Source organism: Bos indicus x Bos taurus, chromosome 1 (genome assembly GCF_003369695.1).
Source record: "Bos indicus x Bos taurus breed Angus x Brahman F1 hybrid chromosome 1, Bos_hybrid_MaternalHap_v2.0, whole genome shotgun sequence".
In the NCBI taxonomy this organism is placed as follows: Eukaryota; Metazoa; Chordata; class Mammalia; order Artiodactyla; family Bovidae; genus Bos; species Bos indicus x Bos taurus.
The window spans coordinates 151,858,675-151,880,218 of NC_040076.1; the positions used below are offsets into that span (position 1 = coordinate 151,858,675).

A 21,544-nucleotide genomic window follows, 5' to 3' on the forward strand; every position below is an offset into this window, starting at 1 on the left:
CTTACCTACTGTGTCCCTGGCAGTGTATTGATTAATATAATTGGTGTATAGGAATGTAAGTAGTAGCTTTAATGTTTGTAACCTTGGACCCTTGAGTTAATTCTTTTCTTGTTATAGCCCACCACACCTTTGCCCTATAGGAATGCAACTTTATCTAATACTTTCAGAGGGTGGTGCCTGACTTTAGAATAATCACCTTTAGAGAAAAATAAGTTTTCTGAAGAAAGGATCATAAAATGTTAACAGGCCTCCGGGCCAGAAGATGATGTAAATCACCTAAACTTTTGCATATGATAAGTTTGCAGGAAGAAAGCCTGGCTTACTGCTGACTCTACCCCTTCTCCCATTATCCTCTATGCACAACTTAAGGTATAAAAACTACTTTGGAAAATAAAGTGCGGGCCTTGTTCACCGAAGCTTGGTCTCCCCACATCGTTCTTTCTCTCACCTTCTGGCCAAATTCCCATCTGGAGTGTGGAGGCTCGTCAAGCCTACTAATTTTGCCTGGGCTTCTAAGATCTGACCGGGGAGGCCTTAGTGTCTCCTCTCCTTTGGGAGAACGGGAGGATGCCTATGGCCTATGTAGGTGGCGCAAATTCCTTGTCTTGGAATTTTATTGGTTTTCCACGTAAACCAAGTTATTCAGCCTCTTTTCTTCACTGAATTTCTTCGCTGAGCTATCCCTATTTAACCACTCTTTTTATCTTTAATTCTATCGTATCCTGATCGCCAAAGCCGTCTCCCCTTCGAATTCCCTGAATCCACGGGGGCAGGACCCCGGCAGGTGGGCACAAGGCAACGTGGACAATGCCCCTGTTCGCAAGAGCTGGTCTGCAAGGAGCCAGAGGGGAAATACTTCGGCTTTGCCTCTGATACAGCAATTCTGTCACAACTCCTCAACTCTGCCCTTCAGTGGAAGGAGTCGCCAGAGAATGATAAACTTTAATTACAAAACATGCCGGACTGCACTCCTGGCCATAGCTTGCCAACCTCAGGCACAGAGCTTGTATTTTATGGAGGCGGGGAGACCCAAGAGTCCAGGAACAAGAATAAAACTGTGACGACATGAGAAAACTAAGCAGAGAAGGAAACCTGGCCCCTGGGTGGAGAGCGATGGGGCGGCTACTGCGACGGAGGGTGGAGGGGCATGTCTGGGGGCGGGGGTGGGCGCCTGGGTTCTGAGGGACAGAGGAGCGGGCCATGGGGCAGTCAGAGGGAAGGGCATTGCAAACAGCCAGAGCCACAGGCAAGGCCCGAAGGCTGCCACAGACTTCGGGTGGATGAGGACCCAGGACACACACGGCGGCTGCACTGAGTGGGCTGGGGCATTGTGGGAGACAATTTGCAGGAGATACGGGTCCCCACGCGGGGCTTTGCTCCCAGGGTGAGGAGTGTGTTTTGGTCTTCCTGTGACAGAAAGCCACAGGAGAGGTGACAGAATTCCTCTCTCCTGTCCCCATGCAAGCCCAGACCCCACGTCCTCCTCGACGGACCCACTCCACCAGGCCGGCCAGAGGGCTCAGGAGTCTGTGAGACAGTCTCTAGAGGGGACCCTTTGTCTGTCTAGAAAACCCTTCCATCAGCATTTGACCTGCTCCTCACTCTGACCTGAGCTCTGGTGGGGAGGGGCGGGCTGGCTGGGGCCCGTGTCTAGGGCTAAAGTGAGTTCAGAGCACTACGTTCCCCGTTGCCCCAGTTTTCTGCCCTGCATGCAGGCCCCTCTGGGTGGGTTAACAGTTGCGCTTCTCCTGAGCGTTTTTCTGATGACAACTATAACAATAACCACCGCCATCTAGGCAGTAGCTCGCCTGGTCACCTCCCACATCTGGTACTGCAGGGGAAGTTATATCCCCATTGTGCAGATGGGCACACTGAGGCTGGGAAGCAGAATTGGCCAGAGAAGAACCATGTGGTTCCTCCAGGACCCTGAACAACCCCAGGGCACCTGAAGAGGGGAAACTCTTCCCTGGGGGTGGCGGACAGGGGAGGGTCCCTGCCCTGTGATAGGACCTCAGAGGAAGGGCCTGGGGTGCACTGACCTGGGGACCCGGACCTCAGGGGAAGGGCCTGGGGTGCACTGACCTGGGGACCCGGACCTCAGGGGAAGGGCCCGGGGTGCACTGACCTGGGGACCCGGACCTCAGGGGAAGGGCCTGGGGGGGAACTGACCTGGGGGCCCGGAGGCCCGGATGAGCTGAGCGACCCCTGCACACACGGGGACTGCGCCGTCTCCAGCTCCAGGACAAGATTCTTCATGTCTGGGGAGAGAAGCTTCAAGGCAAGGTGACACAGGTTCTACGTGTGACCAGGGGCGCAGAAGAAGGGTCAGCCCCGGACACAGGCCTGTTCCACAGCCCAGCCCCGAGGCTGGCCGTACCCTGACTCCCCAGTGGGCGTCTCACAACGGCGACCTCTCACTCCCAGTCTCCTTCCTCTCATCTGCTCTGAGACAAGCCTGGCTTCAATGGATTACAGAGAAAAAGGAACCACTCTGGACGGAGTTAGGAACTCACTCGGGGGCCTTTACCCAGCATCCAGGACAGCACCATCCAATAGAAGTAAAATGAGTCACTAATGTGACACTAATGTGTCGTCTTAAATGTCCTGGTAACCACATAAAAAGGGTAAAAGGGAATAAGTGAAATTAATTTTGATGAGGGTTTTATCTTACCCAGTATATCCCCAATATTATTTCAATGTAAAAAAAATACTGAGATATTTTGCGTCATTATAAAGGCATTCAGTGTGTGTTTTATACTCTACACATCTCAGTTGGAACAGGCCACATGGGGCCAGAGGCTAGTGTATTGGACAGTATGGGTCTAAGAGGCTCTGGAAAGATCCGAGCATCTAGAGCCCCTGGAATGCCTTCCAGCTCAGCTTCCCCCATCCTGCTCTTTCCCTGCCTTCCCCTCCCTTTCCCCACCTTCCCCTCTCTTTCCGCAGTCCCATTCCCCCTCTCAGGACTGTTTTTTGTGTCACCTTGTGGATAACGGTGGATAAGAAGGAAATTTCACATGCACTTAGGGAGAAGACAAAACAAGAGGGGGAAACTCCACGTCTGAGCCGCTGACAGGAGCCCAGAAAGTTATCAGTTCACCTCAGTGTCTCTGAGTGGACAGGACCCTCGCCCGATGTCTGCCTGCTGGCAAGCTGAACCGCCCAGCCGAACCGTCCAGCCCAGCTCCTGGTGAGGAAGCGTCTCCCTCCCTCCTGCTTGAGGTCTGTTGGGGGGTGCAGAGAGCTGGCCCCTGAGGACAGCCCCGGGAGGAGCCCCCGCCCGAAGGAGGGGGCATGGCTGGGCGGAGGAGCAGCCCAGGACCCCGACAGTCAGCGGTACTCACCGGGCCCCGGGCCCCTCGGAAGAAGGGCGGCGGGAACAGCGGGGGCGGTGGGGGCGTCAGCAGGCAGCATGCTCGGGGGCCGCCGCGCCTCTTCTGATCCAGGCCGGGCAGGGCTGCTGGGAGGAAACCCCTGCTCATTAGTGTGGGGGCTGTGTCAGGGCCTCTGGGTGCCCACTGTGCCCGGGGAGAGGGGGTTGTGTGACACCCTGGACAGCCGCTCTCACTTGCAGCCTGCTGGGCGGGAGCACCACCCCTGCCTATCCCTGCCCGGGCCCTCCCCACTTCGCAGGGTAAGCGAGTGGGCACTGCGGCCGCTGGGACCACCGGGAGGCCAGGCTCCTTCTCCAGACGCTGACGGTCACTTTGTAGACGGGACAGAGAACAGACGATTCAAACGGACCCACCAGGGGCCCCTTCTCTCAGCTGGGGAGAAGGCAGGCTCTGCTCACACCCTTGACACATGCCTGCAAGGAACCGTTTTGTGGGGGAGGCAGTGACCCCGGACCAAGATGTCAAGCATCCGTTTGACTCCAGACTTTACACAGACATTTGGGTCACCCGAGCTCACAGGAGAGCTACAGGTTAATGTCTTCAGACACAGGAGTGAGATGAGGAGGGGGCCCTGGATCCTTGTAGCTTCACGGTCAGACGTTCAGCGTTAGCACACATTCAGTGCTGAGGTGGTCCTGGCAGAAAGGACACAGATCCCTGGGGATTCCTGCAGCACCCAGGTAGAGATCCCGAACCCCCCAGCCTCCAGGAGCCCCTTCAGCTCCTGCCCAGTCTCTACCCTGCTCCCTGCCCACCGCCCTGGCTCCCAGCCTGGGGGAGTCCTTGCGGCTGCATTTGAGCTTTGTATGAACGTCAACTCTTGTGTCCTTCTTTGGCTCGACATTGCGTCTGTGACAGGCATCCTGATCGCTGCTTGTCGTCGTCACGCCGCTGAACAGAGTCCCCCTGTGGGACATGACCACAACCCTCTTATCCATCCTGCTGCCTCTGAACACTGGGTCGACACGGCTACATGCCCGCCAGACCGGCTAAACTGAGAAGGCCAGAACGTAACATTTGTCAGTAAGGGCGTGGGACAACCAGAATGCTCACTCATTGGCTGGTGGGAGAGAAAACGGCCTCAATTGAAAAACTCGCTGCATCGTCTCCTAAAGCCGAATGCAGCCACATCCGATGGCTCGGCAACTCTCATGCCTACATGTTCACCCATGGAAAAGTGGACGTGTGTTCACCCAAACACACGCACTATGCAAACATCGCCCAGAGCTGTTGATTTTCCAGTGCCCAGTCCTGGTCTCGTGATGGTACCTCCTCGTCCACCCCTTCTCCGAATCTCTGACCTCACAGAACATGGGTGGGTTGCCTTTCACACCCCTCTCTGCCCTGAAACCAGTTTTCAGACTTGTCTCCCGGGGACAGTGCTTGTCTTTTCTTTCCACCCTGTGATCCGAGGCCTGACCCGACCTCAGGTAGGCAGCGGGTGCTTCCCAGAAGGCACGCAGTGTGGGCTGCCTGTATCAGCTCCAGCACCCTGGGAATCACTCTGCACACACCTACACCCTTGAACCTCGTGGAGGAGCAGCCCGCTATCTGGACCAGTGGTCCTCAGCCCCCTCAGACACAAGGCCCCATTGGTAAGAAGTATCTTTAAAGACCCCTTTGTTATCCTAAAATAAAATTCAAAAATAAGACAACATACCTATGCCATTTAAAAATCAATGTAACGCTCTGAATGTAATATAAAAGAGAGCTTTCAGAAAAGTGATTTATGATATAAAATGCATATTTTGTTGAGCACTAGCATGTCAGAAAACTTGATGACGTAGTTAGATGCTCGTGCCTGCATGTGAACCACACTGAACGCAAAGTCTACTCACATAAGGTGCGGTATCTGCAACGCACATGCTTCAAGTGAGGTGCCCACTGTGAGATGTGATTTTTCTCAAATGAGGAAAAATCATGCGTAAAATCCCAACCAAACAATGCACAGTCACTACTCAGCAGTTATCTGAGAAAACTCAGTTTCATACTATAGCAGTTCAACAAATATTGATGTGAAAGAGCATTAGCTCCTAGGATGAGATAATTATAAAAGGTATGCATCTCCCATTTGACATTTCACAGTCATGTGGGACATGGGACACACATATGATGCTGTCCCACTACAGGAAACCTCTCAGCTCAGCTGTTGTGACAACTGAAAATGAAAATTTCTAACAAGGCCCCATGAAACACTCTCTGAAATAAATTGTACCAATGTTTTCTTTGGTCAGTCTCCCAAGGCAATAGAAATAAAAGCAAAAATAAACAAATGAGACTTAACCAAACTAATAAGCTTTGGCACAGCAAAGGAAACCATAAACAGAACAAAGACAACCTACAGAATGGGAGAAAATATTTGCAAATGATGCAACCAACAAGGGATTCATCTCCAAAATATACAAACAGATCGTACAACTCAATAACAAAAAACAAACAAGCCAATCAAACAATGGACGGAAGACCTAAACAGACATTTCTCCAAAGAAGACACCCAGATGGTCAATAGGCATGTGAAAAGATGCTGAACGTCACTAGTTGCTGCTGCTGCTGCCGCTAAGTCGCTTCAGTCGTGTCCGACTCTGTGCGACCCCATAGACAGCTGCCCACCAGGCTGCCCCGTCCCTGGGATTCTCCAGGCAAGAACACTGGAGTGGGCTGCCGTTTAGTTGCTAGAGAAATGCAAATCAAAACTGCAGTGAGGTATCACTTCACACCGGTCAGAATGACCACCATAAAAAAGTATACAACTAATAAATGCTGGAGGGGGTGTGGAGAAAAGAGAACACTACCAGCCTGTTAGTGGGGTAAATGAGTGCAGTCATGGAGAACAGTATGGAGGTTCCTTAAAAAAGTAAAAATAGAACAACTGTGTGACCTGGCAATCCTACTCTTGGGCATATATCCAGAGGAAACTCTGATTCAAAGAGATACATGTACCCCAGTGTTCATGGTGGCACTGTTTACGGTGGCCAAGACGTGGAAGTGACCTAAATGTCCATCGGCTGAGGAGTGGATAAAGACAGTATTTGAACTCTGGTCCCAGAGTCCTTTCTGCTGATCTGGACTGACTGTGTGTGGAAATAAAGGTCATGAGGTATATTTATACAAAGGAATATTACTCAGCCCTAAAAGAGAATGAAATAACGCCATTTGCAGCAACACAAATGGACCTCGAGAGCGTCATATTAAGTGAATTAAGTCACAGAAAGACAAATATCATATAATATTACTGATGAAGTGAAAGCAAGAGTCGCTTGGTTGTGTCAGACTCTTTGTGACCCCATGGACTATACAGTCCATGGCATTCTCCAGGCCAGAATACTGGATGGGGTAGCCTTTCTCTTCTACAGGGATATTCCCAACACAGGGATCAAACCCAGGTCTCCCGCATTGCAGGCAGGTTCTTTACCAGCTTAGCCACAAGGGAAGCCCAATATTACTTATAATATTGTATAAATATTATATGTGGAATCTAAAAAATGAAACAAATGAGCTTATTTATTAATACAAAACAGACTCACAGAGAAAACCAATTTATGGCTACCAAACAGGAAAGGGAGAGGGATAAATTAGGAGTCTAGAATTAGAAAAACTGTACAGAAATGTCTTAATGACCCAGATGACCACGATGGAGTGGTCACTCACCTAGAGTCAGACATCCTGGAATGTGAAGTCAAGTGGGCCTTAGGAAGTATCACTACAAACAAAGCTAGTGGAGGTGATGGAATTCCAGTTGAACTATTTCAAATCCTAAAAGATGATACTGTGAAAGTGCTGCACTCAATATGCCAGCAAATTCGGAAAACTCAGCAGTGGCCACAGGACTGGAAATGGCCAATTTTCATTCTGATACCAAAGAAGGGCAATGACAAAAAATATACAAACTACCACACAATTGTACTCATTTCACAGGCTAACAAGGCAATGCTCAAAATCCTTCAAGCTAGGCCTCAACAGCACGTGAACCAGGAACTTCCAGATGTACAAGATGGGTTTAGAAAAGGCAGAGGAGCCAAAGATCAAATTGCCGATATCCACTGGATCATATAAAAAGCAAGAGAATTCCAGAAAAGCATCTATTTCTGCTTTATTGACTATTTCAAAGCCTTTGACTGTGTGGCTCACAATAAACTGTGGAAAATTCTTCAAGAGATAGGGATACCAGACCACCTTACCTACTTCCTGAGAAACCTGTATGCAGGTCAAGAAGTGACAGTTAGAACCAGACATGGAACAATGGACTAATTCAAAGCTGGGAAAGGAGTACATCAAGGTTGTATATTGTCACCCTGATTGTTTAACTTATATGCATAGTACATCATGCAAAATGCCGGGCTGGATGAAGCACAAGCTGGAATCAAGATTTATAGGAGAAATATCAATAACCTCAGATATGCAGATGATACCACGCTTATGGCAGAAAGTGAAGAGGATATAAAGAGCCTCTTGATGAAAGTGAAAAGAGAATGAAAAAGCTGGCTTAAGACTCAACATTCAAAAAGTCAAGATAATGGCATCCAGTCCCATCACTTCATGGCAAATAGATGGGTAAAAAATGGAAACAGTGACAGACTTTATTTTCTTGGGCTTCAAAATCACTACGGTGACTGCAGCCATGAAATTAAAAACGCTTGCTCCTTGGAAGAAAAGCTATGACAAACCTAAAGAGCATATTTAAAAGCAGAAAGATTACTTTTCCAGCAAAGGTCCGTAGAGTCAAAGCTCTGGTTTTTCCAGTAATCATGTATGGATGTGAGAGTTGGACTACAAAGACAGCTGAGCACTAAAGAATTGATACTTTTGAACTGTGGTGTTGAAGACTCTTGAGAGTCCCTTGGACTGCAAGGAGATCCAACCAGTCCATCCTAAAGTAAATCAACCCTGAATATTCATTGGAAGGACTGATGCTGAAGCTGAAACTCCAATACTTTGGCTACCTGATGCAAAGAGCCGACTCATTGGAAAAGACCCTGATGCTGGGAAAGATTGAGGGCAGGAGGAGAAGAGGACAACAGAGGATGAGATGATTGGATGACGTGAAGATGTGAGTTTGAGCAAACTCCGGGAGATGGTGATGGACAGGAAAGCCTGACACGCTGCTGTCCATGAGGTTGCAAAGAGCAACTGAACAACAATCCTCAGAGCAGCCCTGAGAGTTAAGTACTATTATTACTGTGATCCCATTTTACAGATCCATAAGCTGAGGCAAAGAGGTGAAGCAATTACCCAAGGTCATACAACTAGTAAGTGACAGAGACAGGATTTGAACTCTGGTTCAAAGAGTCCTTCTTGCTGATCTGGACTGACAGGGTGTGGAAATAAAGGTCAGGAGCTAAGAAGGCCAGAGGCTCCTGGAACAACCACCTAATACATTATAGAAAGTGTCAATGCCTCCACAAGTCACACCTGTTGCTGAACACAGTGGGCTCCACTACCTCATCGCGAGGAGCGAGGACACGCACCAGGGTACCCACGGGCATCTCGCAAGACGGGGCGAGGAAGGATTTATTCTAGGAGTGAGGCTTTGCTACATGATGCTGGAGGGCCGCCTATGGGGAAGCCCAGTCTGACCTGGCTCTGGACGGACAGCTGCAGCCTCTCCTTTGCCGCTGCCTGGCCTCGGTGGATGGCCAGGGCTGAGCTGTTGTCCGCGGGGCCTCTCCCAGCCAGGGGCACCTGTGGGCGGCTCAGGAAGGTGCACTGCTCATCACTCCTGTTTCCAGACTGTCCAGGCCCCGGAGGCCTCTGCAGCCCGCACCTTGCGTGGCCCCCACCAGTGGAAGACCCTGGCTCCGTCAGAGCCCCACCCCAGGCCTCCCCCCGGACGCTGGCGCTCCCCTGGCAAGCACACTGTGGCCGCTGCTCCTCCTGTTAAGGCTTCTGCAGGGCTGCCCCCAGCCCTACCCCCTAGACCCGCTTCATGTTCAGCAGGTGAGGACCATCTATTTCTGCCTGCCCCCCGTCCTGCCCCGCGCCCCGCCACCGGCCCCAGCTCCCTGGAGAAGTTTGTTTTTAGCACCATCTAGTTTATTTCCAGCTCATTCCAGCTCAGAATATTTCCATCAGGTGGACGTGTTTGGGAACAGCTTCCCACTCCCCCCACAACCCTGCCCTCCCGGTCACTAAGACAGGACTTCACACGTCTATTTTGGGGTCATCAGAGTGGCCTGCGGGTCTCTTTGGACCAGGCTGCCTCCATGGAATCATGTCTGAGCTCAGATCAGCCTGGAAAGCCCCAGAGGCTCTGTTGTAATGGAAAACATCGTGTGTGTGTGTGTGTGTGTGTGTGTGTGTGTGTATGCAGCCTACAGAAACCTTGGTGCTCCACAAGGCTTAGCCCTGTGTGTGTGTGTGTGTCTGTGTGTGTGTGTGCATATGTGTGCACGGGGCCTACAGAAACCTTGGTGCTCCACAAGGCTTAGCCTTGTGTGTGTGTGTGTGTGTGTGCGTGTGTGCATGAGGCTTGCAGAAACCTGGGTGCTCCACCAGGCTTAGCCCCAGGAAATGCCAACCTCCAGGGAATCTCGGGAGTGCCCGCCCTGACGCACAGACACGGGAGTTCCACTGTGTGTGGCTCAGCTGTGCCACATCCTGGGTGGGGACAATCCTGGGTGTGACGCAGGCTTTTGCAAATGCGGGGGGGTGTTTCCCTTTGCTGTTGTTGATGCCATCTTCGCACTTTGAACAAAACCTCCTTGAGTCTTGGAAAGTGATTCACTCAGACCTATGCTTGGAAACTCGGACTTGGATCACAGTGTGAACCCAGGCACAAGGGGCCATGGGGCCCAGCGCGACTCCCCACTGCCACCTGAGACTCAGTTTACCCAACTGCACCACATGGGATTTGGCCCAAACCCCCTCCAGAGTGCTTTTTCATCCATGGTGAACCTCAGCATCACCACTGTCTGGGCCATCTGGGTCTCACTCACTAGACCAGCCCATCCTCAGGGCGCTAGAGACGGCTTCCTCTGTTTCTGCCTCCTTGTTTTGCATCAAGCGGCATGGGAAAGAAGTGACCAAACTTTCTACCTTTGCAGGTTGGGGAAATTGTAGGTGCAGCCACACGCTAGCTGCAGCTGCTGGCGCTCAGCCTGCTCCGCCCGCCCCTCTGCGGCTCCCCTGCGTGGTGGAACATGCACTCACAGGAGCCAAGGCGCAGAGAGCAGAAGGCACACGTTCACAGCATCCCTAGGGCTTCTGACCATGAGTCGGAAGGCTCAGCGACAGCCCCGTTCTCAGCCCGCCTGCCTGCCGACTGCCTGCTTTCCCCTGATGCACAGATTCCAGACCAGACTGCACCCCTCAGTTTGGCTTCAACCCCACTCACACCACATGCGCCTTGAGACACAAATTCTGACCCTAGGTCTTGAAGGCGTTTGCACTTCTCTGAAAGACCATGTTAAAGTTGTGGGGCGGCGGTGAGCCACAGAACCCGGCCTGGAGAGGGCTGGAGAACCTCTCTGCCACCCATGCCTGGGTGGCCCCGGGCCACAGAGCACCACGCTGCTTCAGAGCCAAGGGGGCAGCTGCCAGCCTGCCACCCAGGGTCACTGAAGGGGCACACAAGCGTGGGAGCCAAGATCGCACGAACTCCAACGTCAAACCCCTTTACACGGCAATTCCAACACCAGCAGAGGACTTGGAGATTTAAAGGCTGCTGGAAGTTCCCCAGAACAGCTTGGCTTTCCAAGAGTCTCTTTTTTCCCAAAGCATCACACAATACACACACACACACACACACACACACACACACACAACTCACCCAAACAGCAAGCCGAGTAACAGAGCAATCCTGAAACTGTGAGCAGATGAGCGAGGCTGAGGGGTGGGCCGGTCATCGCGGGCAGGGCCCAGGCACACTGGCAGCGGGCACCCTCTGGAGGCTGGCTGAGAGTTGTCACGCCCCCAGCGCTGCCAGCACCTGCCCTGCTGGGCATCTGGGGTGGGAGCTGGCCAATCCCTGCCTCTGCCCCGGAGGCCAGGGGTCTGGAGGCCAGTCCTGAGCTCCCGGGAACAGGAAGGGGGAGGCAGGGTTCTCGCCTCTCAGGAGGATGCCCTGGGCGGTGGGGGGCGGCTTGGGAGAGGAAGAGCATCCTGGGGAGCACCAGGGGAGGAGGTGGAGTTGGGAGCCCGGGATACTGACGCCCCTGTGGCAGAGAGGAGGCAGAGGGTCAGCCGTTGAACAGGCTGCTCTTGATTCTGGCAAGCCTGACAGGGCCGGCCTCACTGTCACCCCCACCATGAGGGGCCGGGGTGGGGCAGTCTGCCCGCCTCCACTCCAGGGAAGGTCTTTCTTTGGTCTTTGTTGCTTCACCATATCTGTGCCAAAGTGCTGGCAACAGAGCTAATCTTAATTTAAAAATATGTATATATTATGAAAGAGCTGACAGAGCAAACTTTTTCTAGATGAAGCTTTCCTGTAAAATGATTAAGTGATATATACCAGATACATGTGGAAACCTGACACTTGATAGGCACCCAGAGCACAAACACATGCACACACACGCACACACAATATTCTAGATCACAGAGGCAGTAAGCACGGTTGCTTAAATCAGCCCAGTGAAGACCATGAACTACAGCAGGAGTTGGCAAATCTGTCTGGAAAGGGCCGGAGAGGAAGTGTTTTAGGCTCCATGGGCAGCCTCTGCTGCACTGCATCCCCGCCATCGTGCGTGAAAACAGCATAGACAACATGGGCAGCGGGCATGTGGCCACGCTGCGGTGAAATGTTATTTACAAAAGTAGGAGGCAAGCTGGACTTGGGTCCCAGGCTGTAGTTTGCCGACCACTGAGCTACACCCATCAAAAGAAAGGATACTTCTTGTGTTCGTCCATTCAGTCATCGAATGTTTCATTCATTCAGGAACACGCAGAGGGTGAGAGCCAAATGCCTGCCAGACACACCGACTGGACACAGTCCCCGCCCTCAGTACGTGTCATGAGCCTTCGTGGAAAGAGTCAAGGCCCTGGAGCCTTGACTGGGCTGGAGCCCTGCTTTTGCCTCTGTCTGAACTTAAGGAAGTTTTTATTCACTTTCTGAGAGCCTTAGCTTACTTCTCTGTTGAGAGGGTAGGAAGAAATGAACCTAGTTCATTTGTTGTGAGGATAAGAGCAAGGCTTGTGAAGTTCCTGTGGAATAGGGACTCTTTTGTTGATATTTTCAGATAACTATGAAAATATGAGGTGGAAAATTAAAAGTGGCTGACATGGAGCTGGGTATCTAGAGGGATTTACAGGAGGAGGTGATGGATACCAGCTGGGTTAAGTGAGAAATCAAGGAAAGCTTCCTGGAAGAGGTGGCATTTGAGCTGAGCTTTGAAATTGGAGATCTGCTGGTAGCGTGATGGGAAGAGCTAGGGAGGAGAGGGCTCTCTTTGTCTCTGGGGCATTTCCCTCTGTCGGCAGAAACATCAGGAAACTCTGGACAGAGGGCACGCAGTCCTGAACCCTGGCCTGTGGCAGACAGGCCATCTACGTCCCCTTTACCCAGATTTCCTGGAGCTGGGTCATGTTACTGCAGCTCTTCAGTTTTTCAAACCTCATTTCAAACACCCTCAGAGACAGAAGTTTTGCCAGTTTAAGCACCCGAAGCATTTTTACCATTCCACGTCAAACTTCTCCAAAGTTTTATACAAGGAAACCACTCAGCTATACGGTTTCATTATTGTCAAAACAAAGGTGACTGCCCGGAGGGTCGTGGAGGTCCTGTCCAGCCCTTCTGGTGTCCACGTCTCTGCTCCGGACCTAATGTCTCAGGCTTCCCGGGGTCTCTCTCTGTCTCTTTCCTGCCTCAGCCCCACTCCCTCCCTGTCTCCCCATCTCTCACACTTTGTCTCACTCTCTCTGTCTCTCCAGGCACTAACGAACTTCCTTGAGTCAAATGGCCTGGAGGTGTGCTCACTACCTGACTGCCCCTCAGGCAGGCGTGCCATCCTGGGATGAGGGTCCTGGTCTCCAGCCCCGGTGTGACAGTAACGTGGAGCATGGCTTTGGACAACTCCCTTCTGTGCTCGGGGTTGGTTTTCCCATGTGTAAAATGGAGTGAAACAGGAGGGGAGGGGGCAGAGCACACCCTTAAAAGAATGGCATAGCCCGAGGACACGACATTCTATTTGATTAGAACCAAATGGGTCCAGGATTGCAGAAGATTTGACTTCCAGCAGACCTTGAGCCTCCGTACACGCTCATAACATATCTGAAAGCTAAGTGACTCACCTAGAGGCACCAAGACATTTCTGAGGCCAACCACCAAAGACCAAAAAGTGAAGTGAGTGGTGGCCCAATTCCTGGAAATCCTCACCCTTCCCTCGAAATAGGTGGAATAATCCTCCCACTCAGCAGCCTATGAAATTACCCAGCCCATGAAAACTGTGTCATATTCTGAGCCACTCTTTTTCTCTGAGTTGGCCCACGCCGTGGAGTGTGTTTCTGTCTAAATAGGTCTACTTCTTACCTATCACTTTGTCTCTCATTGAATTCTTTCTCTGACGAGAAAGAACCTGAGCTTCATTACGTGCTGAAACCAAGCATGCAATCTCAGCTGGAAAACAGTGTGGGTTCTGGCCAGGTTTGGGTCCTGGCCCATGGGTTTGAGGCCCAGTCTGTTTAATGGTTTCAGGAGCATTGGACCAGAGGTGCTCTAAGCCCGTTCCAGCCCCAGCTTCTCCCAGGGGAGGCAACTCCTGAGACACAAACAGCCCTCCATGAGAGCCCGCGGCCAGGGTGGAGGGCCACGTTCCTCCCCTCTCCCCTGGAAAGCAGTTCTTACCTTCAAGGCAGCCGGCCTGTGGCGCAGCCTTTCACCGGCCCAAGCACCAGCTCACCCAGCAGAGTTGCCTGCAAAATCTAATTCATAATAAAAGTTTCCAGGGCCTTCCTGCAGCTGGTGTCAGCAGGTGTCATCTTCACAGTCTTTTGTCTTAATTTCAGCTCTGGGATTTATCAGCCGGGCCAGAAGACCCTTCTGGAATACTGCCGCCCCGGGCACCAGGCCAGTGCGCCTGTCCCCACTGTGGCACGCACAGGCCTGCTTCCTGGTGAGCCCACCAAAGCGGGGTCTGCTTTGCGTCTCCCCATCCCCCACCCCGGCATGACTCCCACCCTTGCTGCCCAGAGAGACTGTGCAGCCTGGCTAACTCGGCACCCTTCCCAAGGACCCAGGAGCCCAGAAGAGGCCGGAGGGCCTGGGTTCTCCCTTCTCACCACCTGACACACTCACCTTGACCAAACTTTGGTCAGGCTCTGAACCAGGCCCCCACCCTCGGCTTCCTTGTCAGCCTGCTGAGTCCTGTTTTTGCAAGAATCCTCTAAGTCAGTTTTGAGAGACTCCCCACCCTTGACATTTTCTCACCCTTGACATCTGATCAAATTCCTCATCCCCCCCCATACCCCTGATATCTCATCACGTGGCCTGCCTTTGGCAAGAGTCCTCTCAAGTGGCTTTAGCTGGATCCCCTACCCTTGGGATCTCTCGGTAGTTTTTCACATCCCAACCTCCCAACCTGCTCTTCGACTACAAATCATCACATTAAACAATTTCTGTTTAATTCGGAATTGAACCCACTCTCCTCTCTTGGGCTTCCCTGGTGGCTCAGATGGTAAAGACTGCCTGCAGTACAGGAGACCTGGGTTTGATCCTTGGGTTGGAAAGATCCCCTGGGGAAGGGAATGGCAACCCACCCCAATATTCTTGGGATTCCCTGGGGGCTCAGCTGATAAAGAATCCACCTGCAATACAGAAGACCTGGGTTTGATCACTGGGTTGGAAAGATCCCCTGGAGAAGGGCATGGCAGCCCACTCCAGTATTCTTGGCTGGAGAATCCCATGGACAGAGGAGCCTGGAGGGCCACAGTCCACGAGGTTGCAAAGAGTTGGACACGACTGAGTGGCTAACACACTACTGCGTGCCAAGCCCTTGCTGTGCCACCAGGATGGAGACACAGACATGCCCACAGCCTGGCCTCTGGAGGGTAAAGGGCTTTCATCTCCTCTGCTAGCTCCAACAGCTGGTGCCGATTTCCTGGAACGCTGTGTTAAGAAGGACTCTGAGGAAAGAGGGCCTCCCTGAGATGGGAGGAGGGAGCAGCATCTCGGCTGATGCCGGTTGGGCCTCATTTAGCAAGCTCTCCTCGTGGAACAGTAACTACACCAGAGTCAGCACGTCCCACTCTTTATGACACTGAGTCCCCAGGGGACAATCATCCCCGATTTACAAAGGAGGAGCCGGGTCACTTGGTCCAGCTAGAAGAGAAGGTGGTGGGGTGGGGGTGGGTCAGAGTTCAACAGGACTCTCATGCAGCCTTGGGAGAAGGTGGCCTCCTGGGGGTGGTCCCCAGCCCCTGGGGTGACTCCCTGCCAGACCACCGTAACCCTCGCCGGCTCCTCTCTGCTCTCACGGTGCAGGTGGCTCCCCCTGCACCCTGACCTGGCCCTTCCCTGGGGGTGAGCTCTCAACCCCAAGCTGCTGACTTGACATTCCAGGACCTCCTCCGAGTTGGGGTGGAGAAGGCTGATATTCCCCAGGAGGTGAGCTTCCCCTTCCATGGGACAGAGCTGTCCCTGAGAAGTGGCAGCAATGCCCAGTGCTCCCTCAGTGAGGGGCAGGTGGCCACGTGACTCTTCCTGCTGATGGCTCTGGTGATGCAAGGGCCGATACAGAGAGTGTCCGCATCCCTGAATGCCAGCGAGGAGGCCGGCCGCCTCCGACCAGAGCCTCCGGGCTCTTGGATAAGCAGGAAATAAATTTTCACTAGGCAAAGTCACTGAAATGCTGGCATTTGTCACAGCATATATCACTACCCCGAATTGGGACCAGGCGCCACCCGGGGGAACATTCGTGACTCTGCAGCGCCCTTCCCTGGTCCCCACACACGCTGTGTACCCGTATCACCAGCTTCGTCTCCAGACGAAGGAGGCACCTGAGGACGCACACAGCCTGATCTTGACTATATCGGTTGAATCCAGGTGCCTGACCCTGGAGACTTCTGGACGTTTGGCGACCAGCATGAAGTGCTGACCCCGCTCCACACCCCCACGCGCAGGGGAGAACCAGCAGGGAGCCTCAGAGAAATGCAGTGTGTCCTAGCCAGGCAGGCTTGGGGGCATTCACACCCAGTCCCTGGTGTCTCTAACCAAACCTCACGATCACTCATCTTCAGGTTCTAGTTTTCTGGTTGGTCAACACACACGAGCAGGCAATTCACCAATCAGTTGCCTCCCTGACTATCCCAGGCACAGAGAGGGCACAGTCATGCATGCATTTACCTTCTCTGTGGAATAGTTTACTCTTCAAAGTGGGCAAGGGATCTGCAGCTCACTTTGAAATTCACCAAAACAAAAAATAAGATGGATAAATAGAGGATAAGTAAATATCGCAAAATGATAACAATCGCAGAATCTACGTAGTGGGTGTTATTTGTTTGCTAGGGTGGCCTCAGCAGAGCACCTGAGTGGCTGAAGCAACAGGTAATCACTTTTCACACTTTGGGAATCTAGATAGCGAAGACGAAGGGTCAGGTTTGGTTTCTCCTGTTTCTCTCCTTGGCTTCCAGACGGCTACCTTGCCCTGTGTTCTCTTGGGGCCTTCTTCCCCTTTTCAAACATCCCTGGTGTCTCTGTGTGTGTCCAGATCTCCCCTACTTAAAAGGACACCAGTCAGAGTGGACCGGAGCCATGCGTATGGCCTCGCTTAACCTTAATCACTTCTCTGAGTCACTCAGAGAATTGTAAAGTAACCTTAATCGCTCCAAATACAGTCACGTGCTGAGGAAAGGGGGGTTGGGACTCCAACAGACTCATCTCAGGGGAGGGCGAGATACAAGTCAGCCCGTGAGAGTAGGCATCCTGGTGTTCTCTGGACAGTTCTTTCCACTTTTTTTTTTTTTTGGAATGTTGGGGATTTTCTACAATAAAAGTTTTAAAACACAGGGAGACAACAGAGAACCAAAGACACCTCTACAGGGTTAGGAGTGGAGTGGGCATCCAGTGCCCTCGCTGGCAACATCTGGGTGCTCAGGAGCCGCACTAGAGTTGCCTGGAGGAGTCCCGAGTCATTCACCAGGAGACCCTGAGCGAGTAACTGGTCCTCAGGAAGGACGTGAGATGACCATCCTCTTCTGCGCCCCACCCAGGTAAGGCTGCCCAACTTACAAGGATGAAGGAAAGTCACCTCATGGTGGTCACTGTTCCGTAGTAAGTCTCACACCAGAGGCCACGTCTGTGGTTGTACAGAAGTTTGAGGAGACACACCTATCTCTCTTCCCATCGCCCACAAGGGGACTTCTCTGGATCTTATCTAAAGGGAGGCATCTGCTTTTTCTGAGTTCCAGTTCTAATTTGACCAAATGGCATGTGGTAAATAGAGAGGAAGGAGGAAGCAGCGCTATTAGGAGGCAAGGGAACATCCAGAAACCTCCCCAAGGCGGGCTGTGCCTTGGCTCTGAATTTGATTAGAGAGGCCGGGATAAAACAGCAAGTCCTATTCTATCTCCTGCTTTGGCTTGACAGGGAGGCCATGTTTCTAGAGTGATTCGGGAGATCTGGCCACAGGTCGCAGGCGAAACCCTCCAGTCACATCGGGCCCAAAGGCTGGGTTGTTTCCCATTTGCTCCGGCAACTGGGGCTCAGTGGAAAGACCCTAGGTTTCTACCAGCTACGTTTCCAGGCCTTCATTCATCCGCAGAGACATTTTAGCTCTAAGGACATTTATGATTCAAAATCATGTGGCTCACACAGCCCTTTCCCTAGAACCTCCCCCTCCCACCTCCACCGCCTCCAGGAATTGTTACCTAAGGGTCCACAGCAGGTGGGGAGGAGGGAACCAGGGACCCTGGGAGCCCCAGCTGCCTGTTGGTTACCCACTGGCACAGGCAACGTTTCTACCCTTTGGTCTCGTGAGTCACTGAAATCCCTGGATTACAGAGCTCGGGGGACCTTGGCTTGACCTGCTTGAACTCAGCTGAACGATGGAGCTTCTCAACTGAGCAAGCTGGCAGAGAGAATCTTATAAGCAGCGTTGTAGTTACGTGGTTCTATCATTCTGGAAATTCCCTGAGATCTCAATTCCCTTCTGTAATTTGTGTTTAACAAATATTTCTTATTAAAGTTTTTTCTTTTTAATGCACACTATTTTTAAAAGTCTTTATTGAGTTTGTTACAATATTGTTTCTGTTTCATGTTTTCTTTTTCTTTTTTTGGCCTCAAGGCATGTAGGATCTAGATCCCTGACCAGGGATCAAACCCTGCCTTGGATGGTGGATTCTTGACTACCTGCTCTGCCAAGAAGTCCCTCTAGCAGAGTTTTAAAGAGAAAAATCTCATCCTGTGCTCCAGGTGAGAGGTTCGCTTTTGTATGTGTATGTGGGATTTTCTTGAATTGTTTACAATAGGAAATACATTCATGTAATTCACCATTCAGAAAGTATAAACGGCTATACTTGAAAACTCTCCTATCTGTCTCAGTTCCAATTGTTTACTTTCAATTAGTCTCCTGTGTCCTTTTCCATGAATATTTTATGCACAGTGGAGGAAATAGGTAGTGTCTCCCTCTCTTACTCAAAGGGTTACTTGTAATATAAGACTATATTTCTGATACTATCTCAGTTTCTTTTTTTTTTTAACTGTCTCAGTTTCTTCACAGTATTTCTAATAGTTTATTCCGTACTACTGTACTGGACAAAATGCATCCACATTCCTTTCTGTGGCTTTGGAATAGTCCTTCATTTGGAAGAACCGTAGTTTGTTCATCCTGCCCCATACTATCGTGCATTTGGGTGATTTGCAAACATCTGCTCAAACAATGATACAATGAAATAACCTTCTGGATTTCCCTGGTGGTACAACGGATGAGACTGCCTGCCAATGCAAGGGACATGGGTTTGATCCCTGGTCAGGGAAGATTCCACATGCCCTGGAGCAGCCAAGCCACTGTCACAACGACTGACCCCAAGCTCTAGAGCTGCAGCCACTGAAGCCAGCGTGCCTAGGGCCTGTGCTCTGCACCAAGAGAAGCCGTTGCAATGAGAAGCCCACGCACTGAAACTAGAGTAGCCTCTGCTTTACGTAGGAGAAAGCCCTCGTGCAACGGTAAAGACCCAGCACGCCAAAATAAATCAATCTTCTGCATGCATCTTTGTATCATTGGTAAGCATGTCCATTTGATGAATTTCTAGAATAGAATTGCTGACTCAAAGAGTGTGTGCATTCGTAGTTCTTACACACGATGCCTAATTCATCGCCACAAAGTCCTCATCAAGCTACATTCCATCCCACAAGCACAGAATGAGGATGTCTGTTTCCACACACCCTCACCAACACACATGATGTCAGACCTTTGAATGTCATCCATCTGACTGATAAAAAATGACACTTCAGTGTGATTATAATTAGCATGTCTCTTAAACTGAATAGGGCTGGGGATACGTTCATATGTTTTAGAGCCATATGTATGTATTCCATTTTTCCATTAGTTTGGTAGCCTTCTGTTATAAATTTTTTGAATATATAAAAAAGTAGCATTTCATGATCGGAGAAGGCAATGGCACCCCACTCCAGTACTCTCGCCTGGCAAATCCCATGGACGGAGGAGCCTGGTAGGCTGCAGTCCACGGGGTCGCTAAGAGTCAGACACGACTGAGTGACTTCACTTTCCCTTTTCATTTTCATGCATTGGAGAAGGAAATAGTAACCCACTCCAGTGTTCTGCCTGGAGAATCCCAGGGACGGGGGAGCCTGGTGGGCTGCCGTCTATGGGGTCACACAGAGTCAAACACGACTGAAGCGACTTAGCAGCAGCAGCAGCACTTTATGATATGACTTGCAAATATTTCCTCCAGTTTGTTTTGGTCTTTTGATACTGCTTTTTGAATTGTTTTTCTCATACATAACTTTTTTCTTTTTATGTAGTATAATTGATTGCAGAAGCCTTTTTTATAGCTTCTGAGTCCTCCTCATTATAGGTCTTCCCCCAAATCTCCCAAGTTTTCGCCTAATAATTTTATGATTTCATATCTTATGCTATCAATCTTAATTCGTTTGTGATTTATTCTGGTGTAAGATGTAAGTTTGTTTGCTTGCTTTCCCGGAGACATTTTATCTGTGACCTAATGCATCGGAGGTCATTAGGAAGGAAACAAAAGGGCATTGCAAGGAAACAAAACCCTTCCTTACTGAAGGTAGCCCACACACGTCAGCTGTCACACCACCCGGGAACATGCACGGCGGCCCAGGACTGGAACCCAGATCAGCCGCGTGCTTCCCTTCACTGCTCTGTTCACTCAAATGCCAACCACCTGTGTGCACCCCGGATCCTACCACCGTGACCCGCTTCACTTCTCATGGTTATTTCACTTGTGTTACTTTAATGTCGTAAACAGACTATGGGCTTCTCGTGTTAGTCTGTCTTGTGAATCTGCTTGTGACACACTGCAGTCGTGTCCGACTCTTTGCGACCCCATGGACTATACAGTCCAGGGAATTTTCCAGGCCAGAATACTGGAGTGGGTAGCCTAGCCCTTCTCCAGTGGATCTTCCCAAACCAGGGATCGAACCCAGGTCTCCCACATTGCAGGCAGATTCTTTACCAACTGAGCCACAAGGCAAGCCTAAGAATACTGGCGTGAGTAGCCTATCGCTTCTCCAGCAGATTTTCCTGACCCAGGAATCGAACCAGGGTCTCCTGTATTGCAGGCAGCTTTACCAACTGGGGTATCAGGGAAGCCCACGTATAGGAGGAGGTACAATAAAAATTGGTCATTTGATTGATGGGAAGTATATAAAAATCTGTATATATCAAGTAACAGTCATAATTTAATTTAGAAACAGATGCTATAATAATGATGACAATGATCTGAATCTATTCAAATGGATTTTCTTGTCTCATACAGGAAAAAAATAATAAGTGGCAGCAGATGAGTATGTGGCCCCAAAATCGAGCATCTCTGGCAAATCAGCACACATTTACTGGCATTCCATTTGAAATTTTCATGTTTAATAACTTGTCTCTGATTTCCCTGGAGGTCCCATGCTGGCAGGCCTGATCGGTGACTTGGCATCGCTGTCCATTTGGAAGGGGGCAAGACTGTCATTCCAGATGCTGTGTGGACAGAGGGCCCAGTTTTCCCAACGTAGATGAACTAAATACAGA

At 50.9% G+C, this 21,544-nt stretch overlaps 1 protein-coding gene across 4 annotated transcripts in view; it reads right to left on the bottom strand.

The window, feature by feature from the left end:
- The window catches only part of COLQ (collagen like tail subunit of asymmetric acetylcholinesterase), a 65,794-nt gene that overhangs the window by 31,000 nt on the left and 13,250 nt on the right, over positions 1–21,544 (bottom strand). Inside the window, exons 1-3 of one of the 4 annotated variants that reach the window (XM_027549270.1) lie at positions 11,161–11,291; positions 3,345–3,457; positions 2,170–2,271 (exon numbers count right to left, since the gene is read on the bottom strand). In XM_027549270.1, the coding sequence (XP_027405071.1) occupies positions 2,170–2,271; positions 3,345–3,457; positions 11,161–11,236 (291 nt within the window). In that variant the 5' untranslated portion in view covers positions 11,237–11,291. Of the gene's footprint in view, positions 1–2,169; positions 2,272–3,344; positions 3,461–11,160; positions 11,292–21,544 lie in introns of those variants that run through there. The other 3 variants (XM_027549259.1, XM_027549292.1, XM_027549281.1) reach the window with 3 other exon arrangements.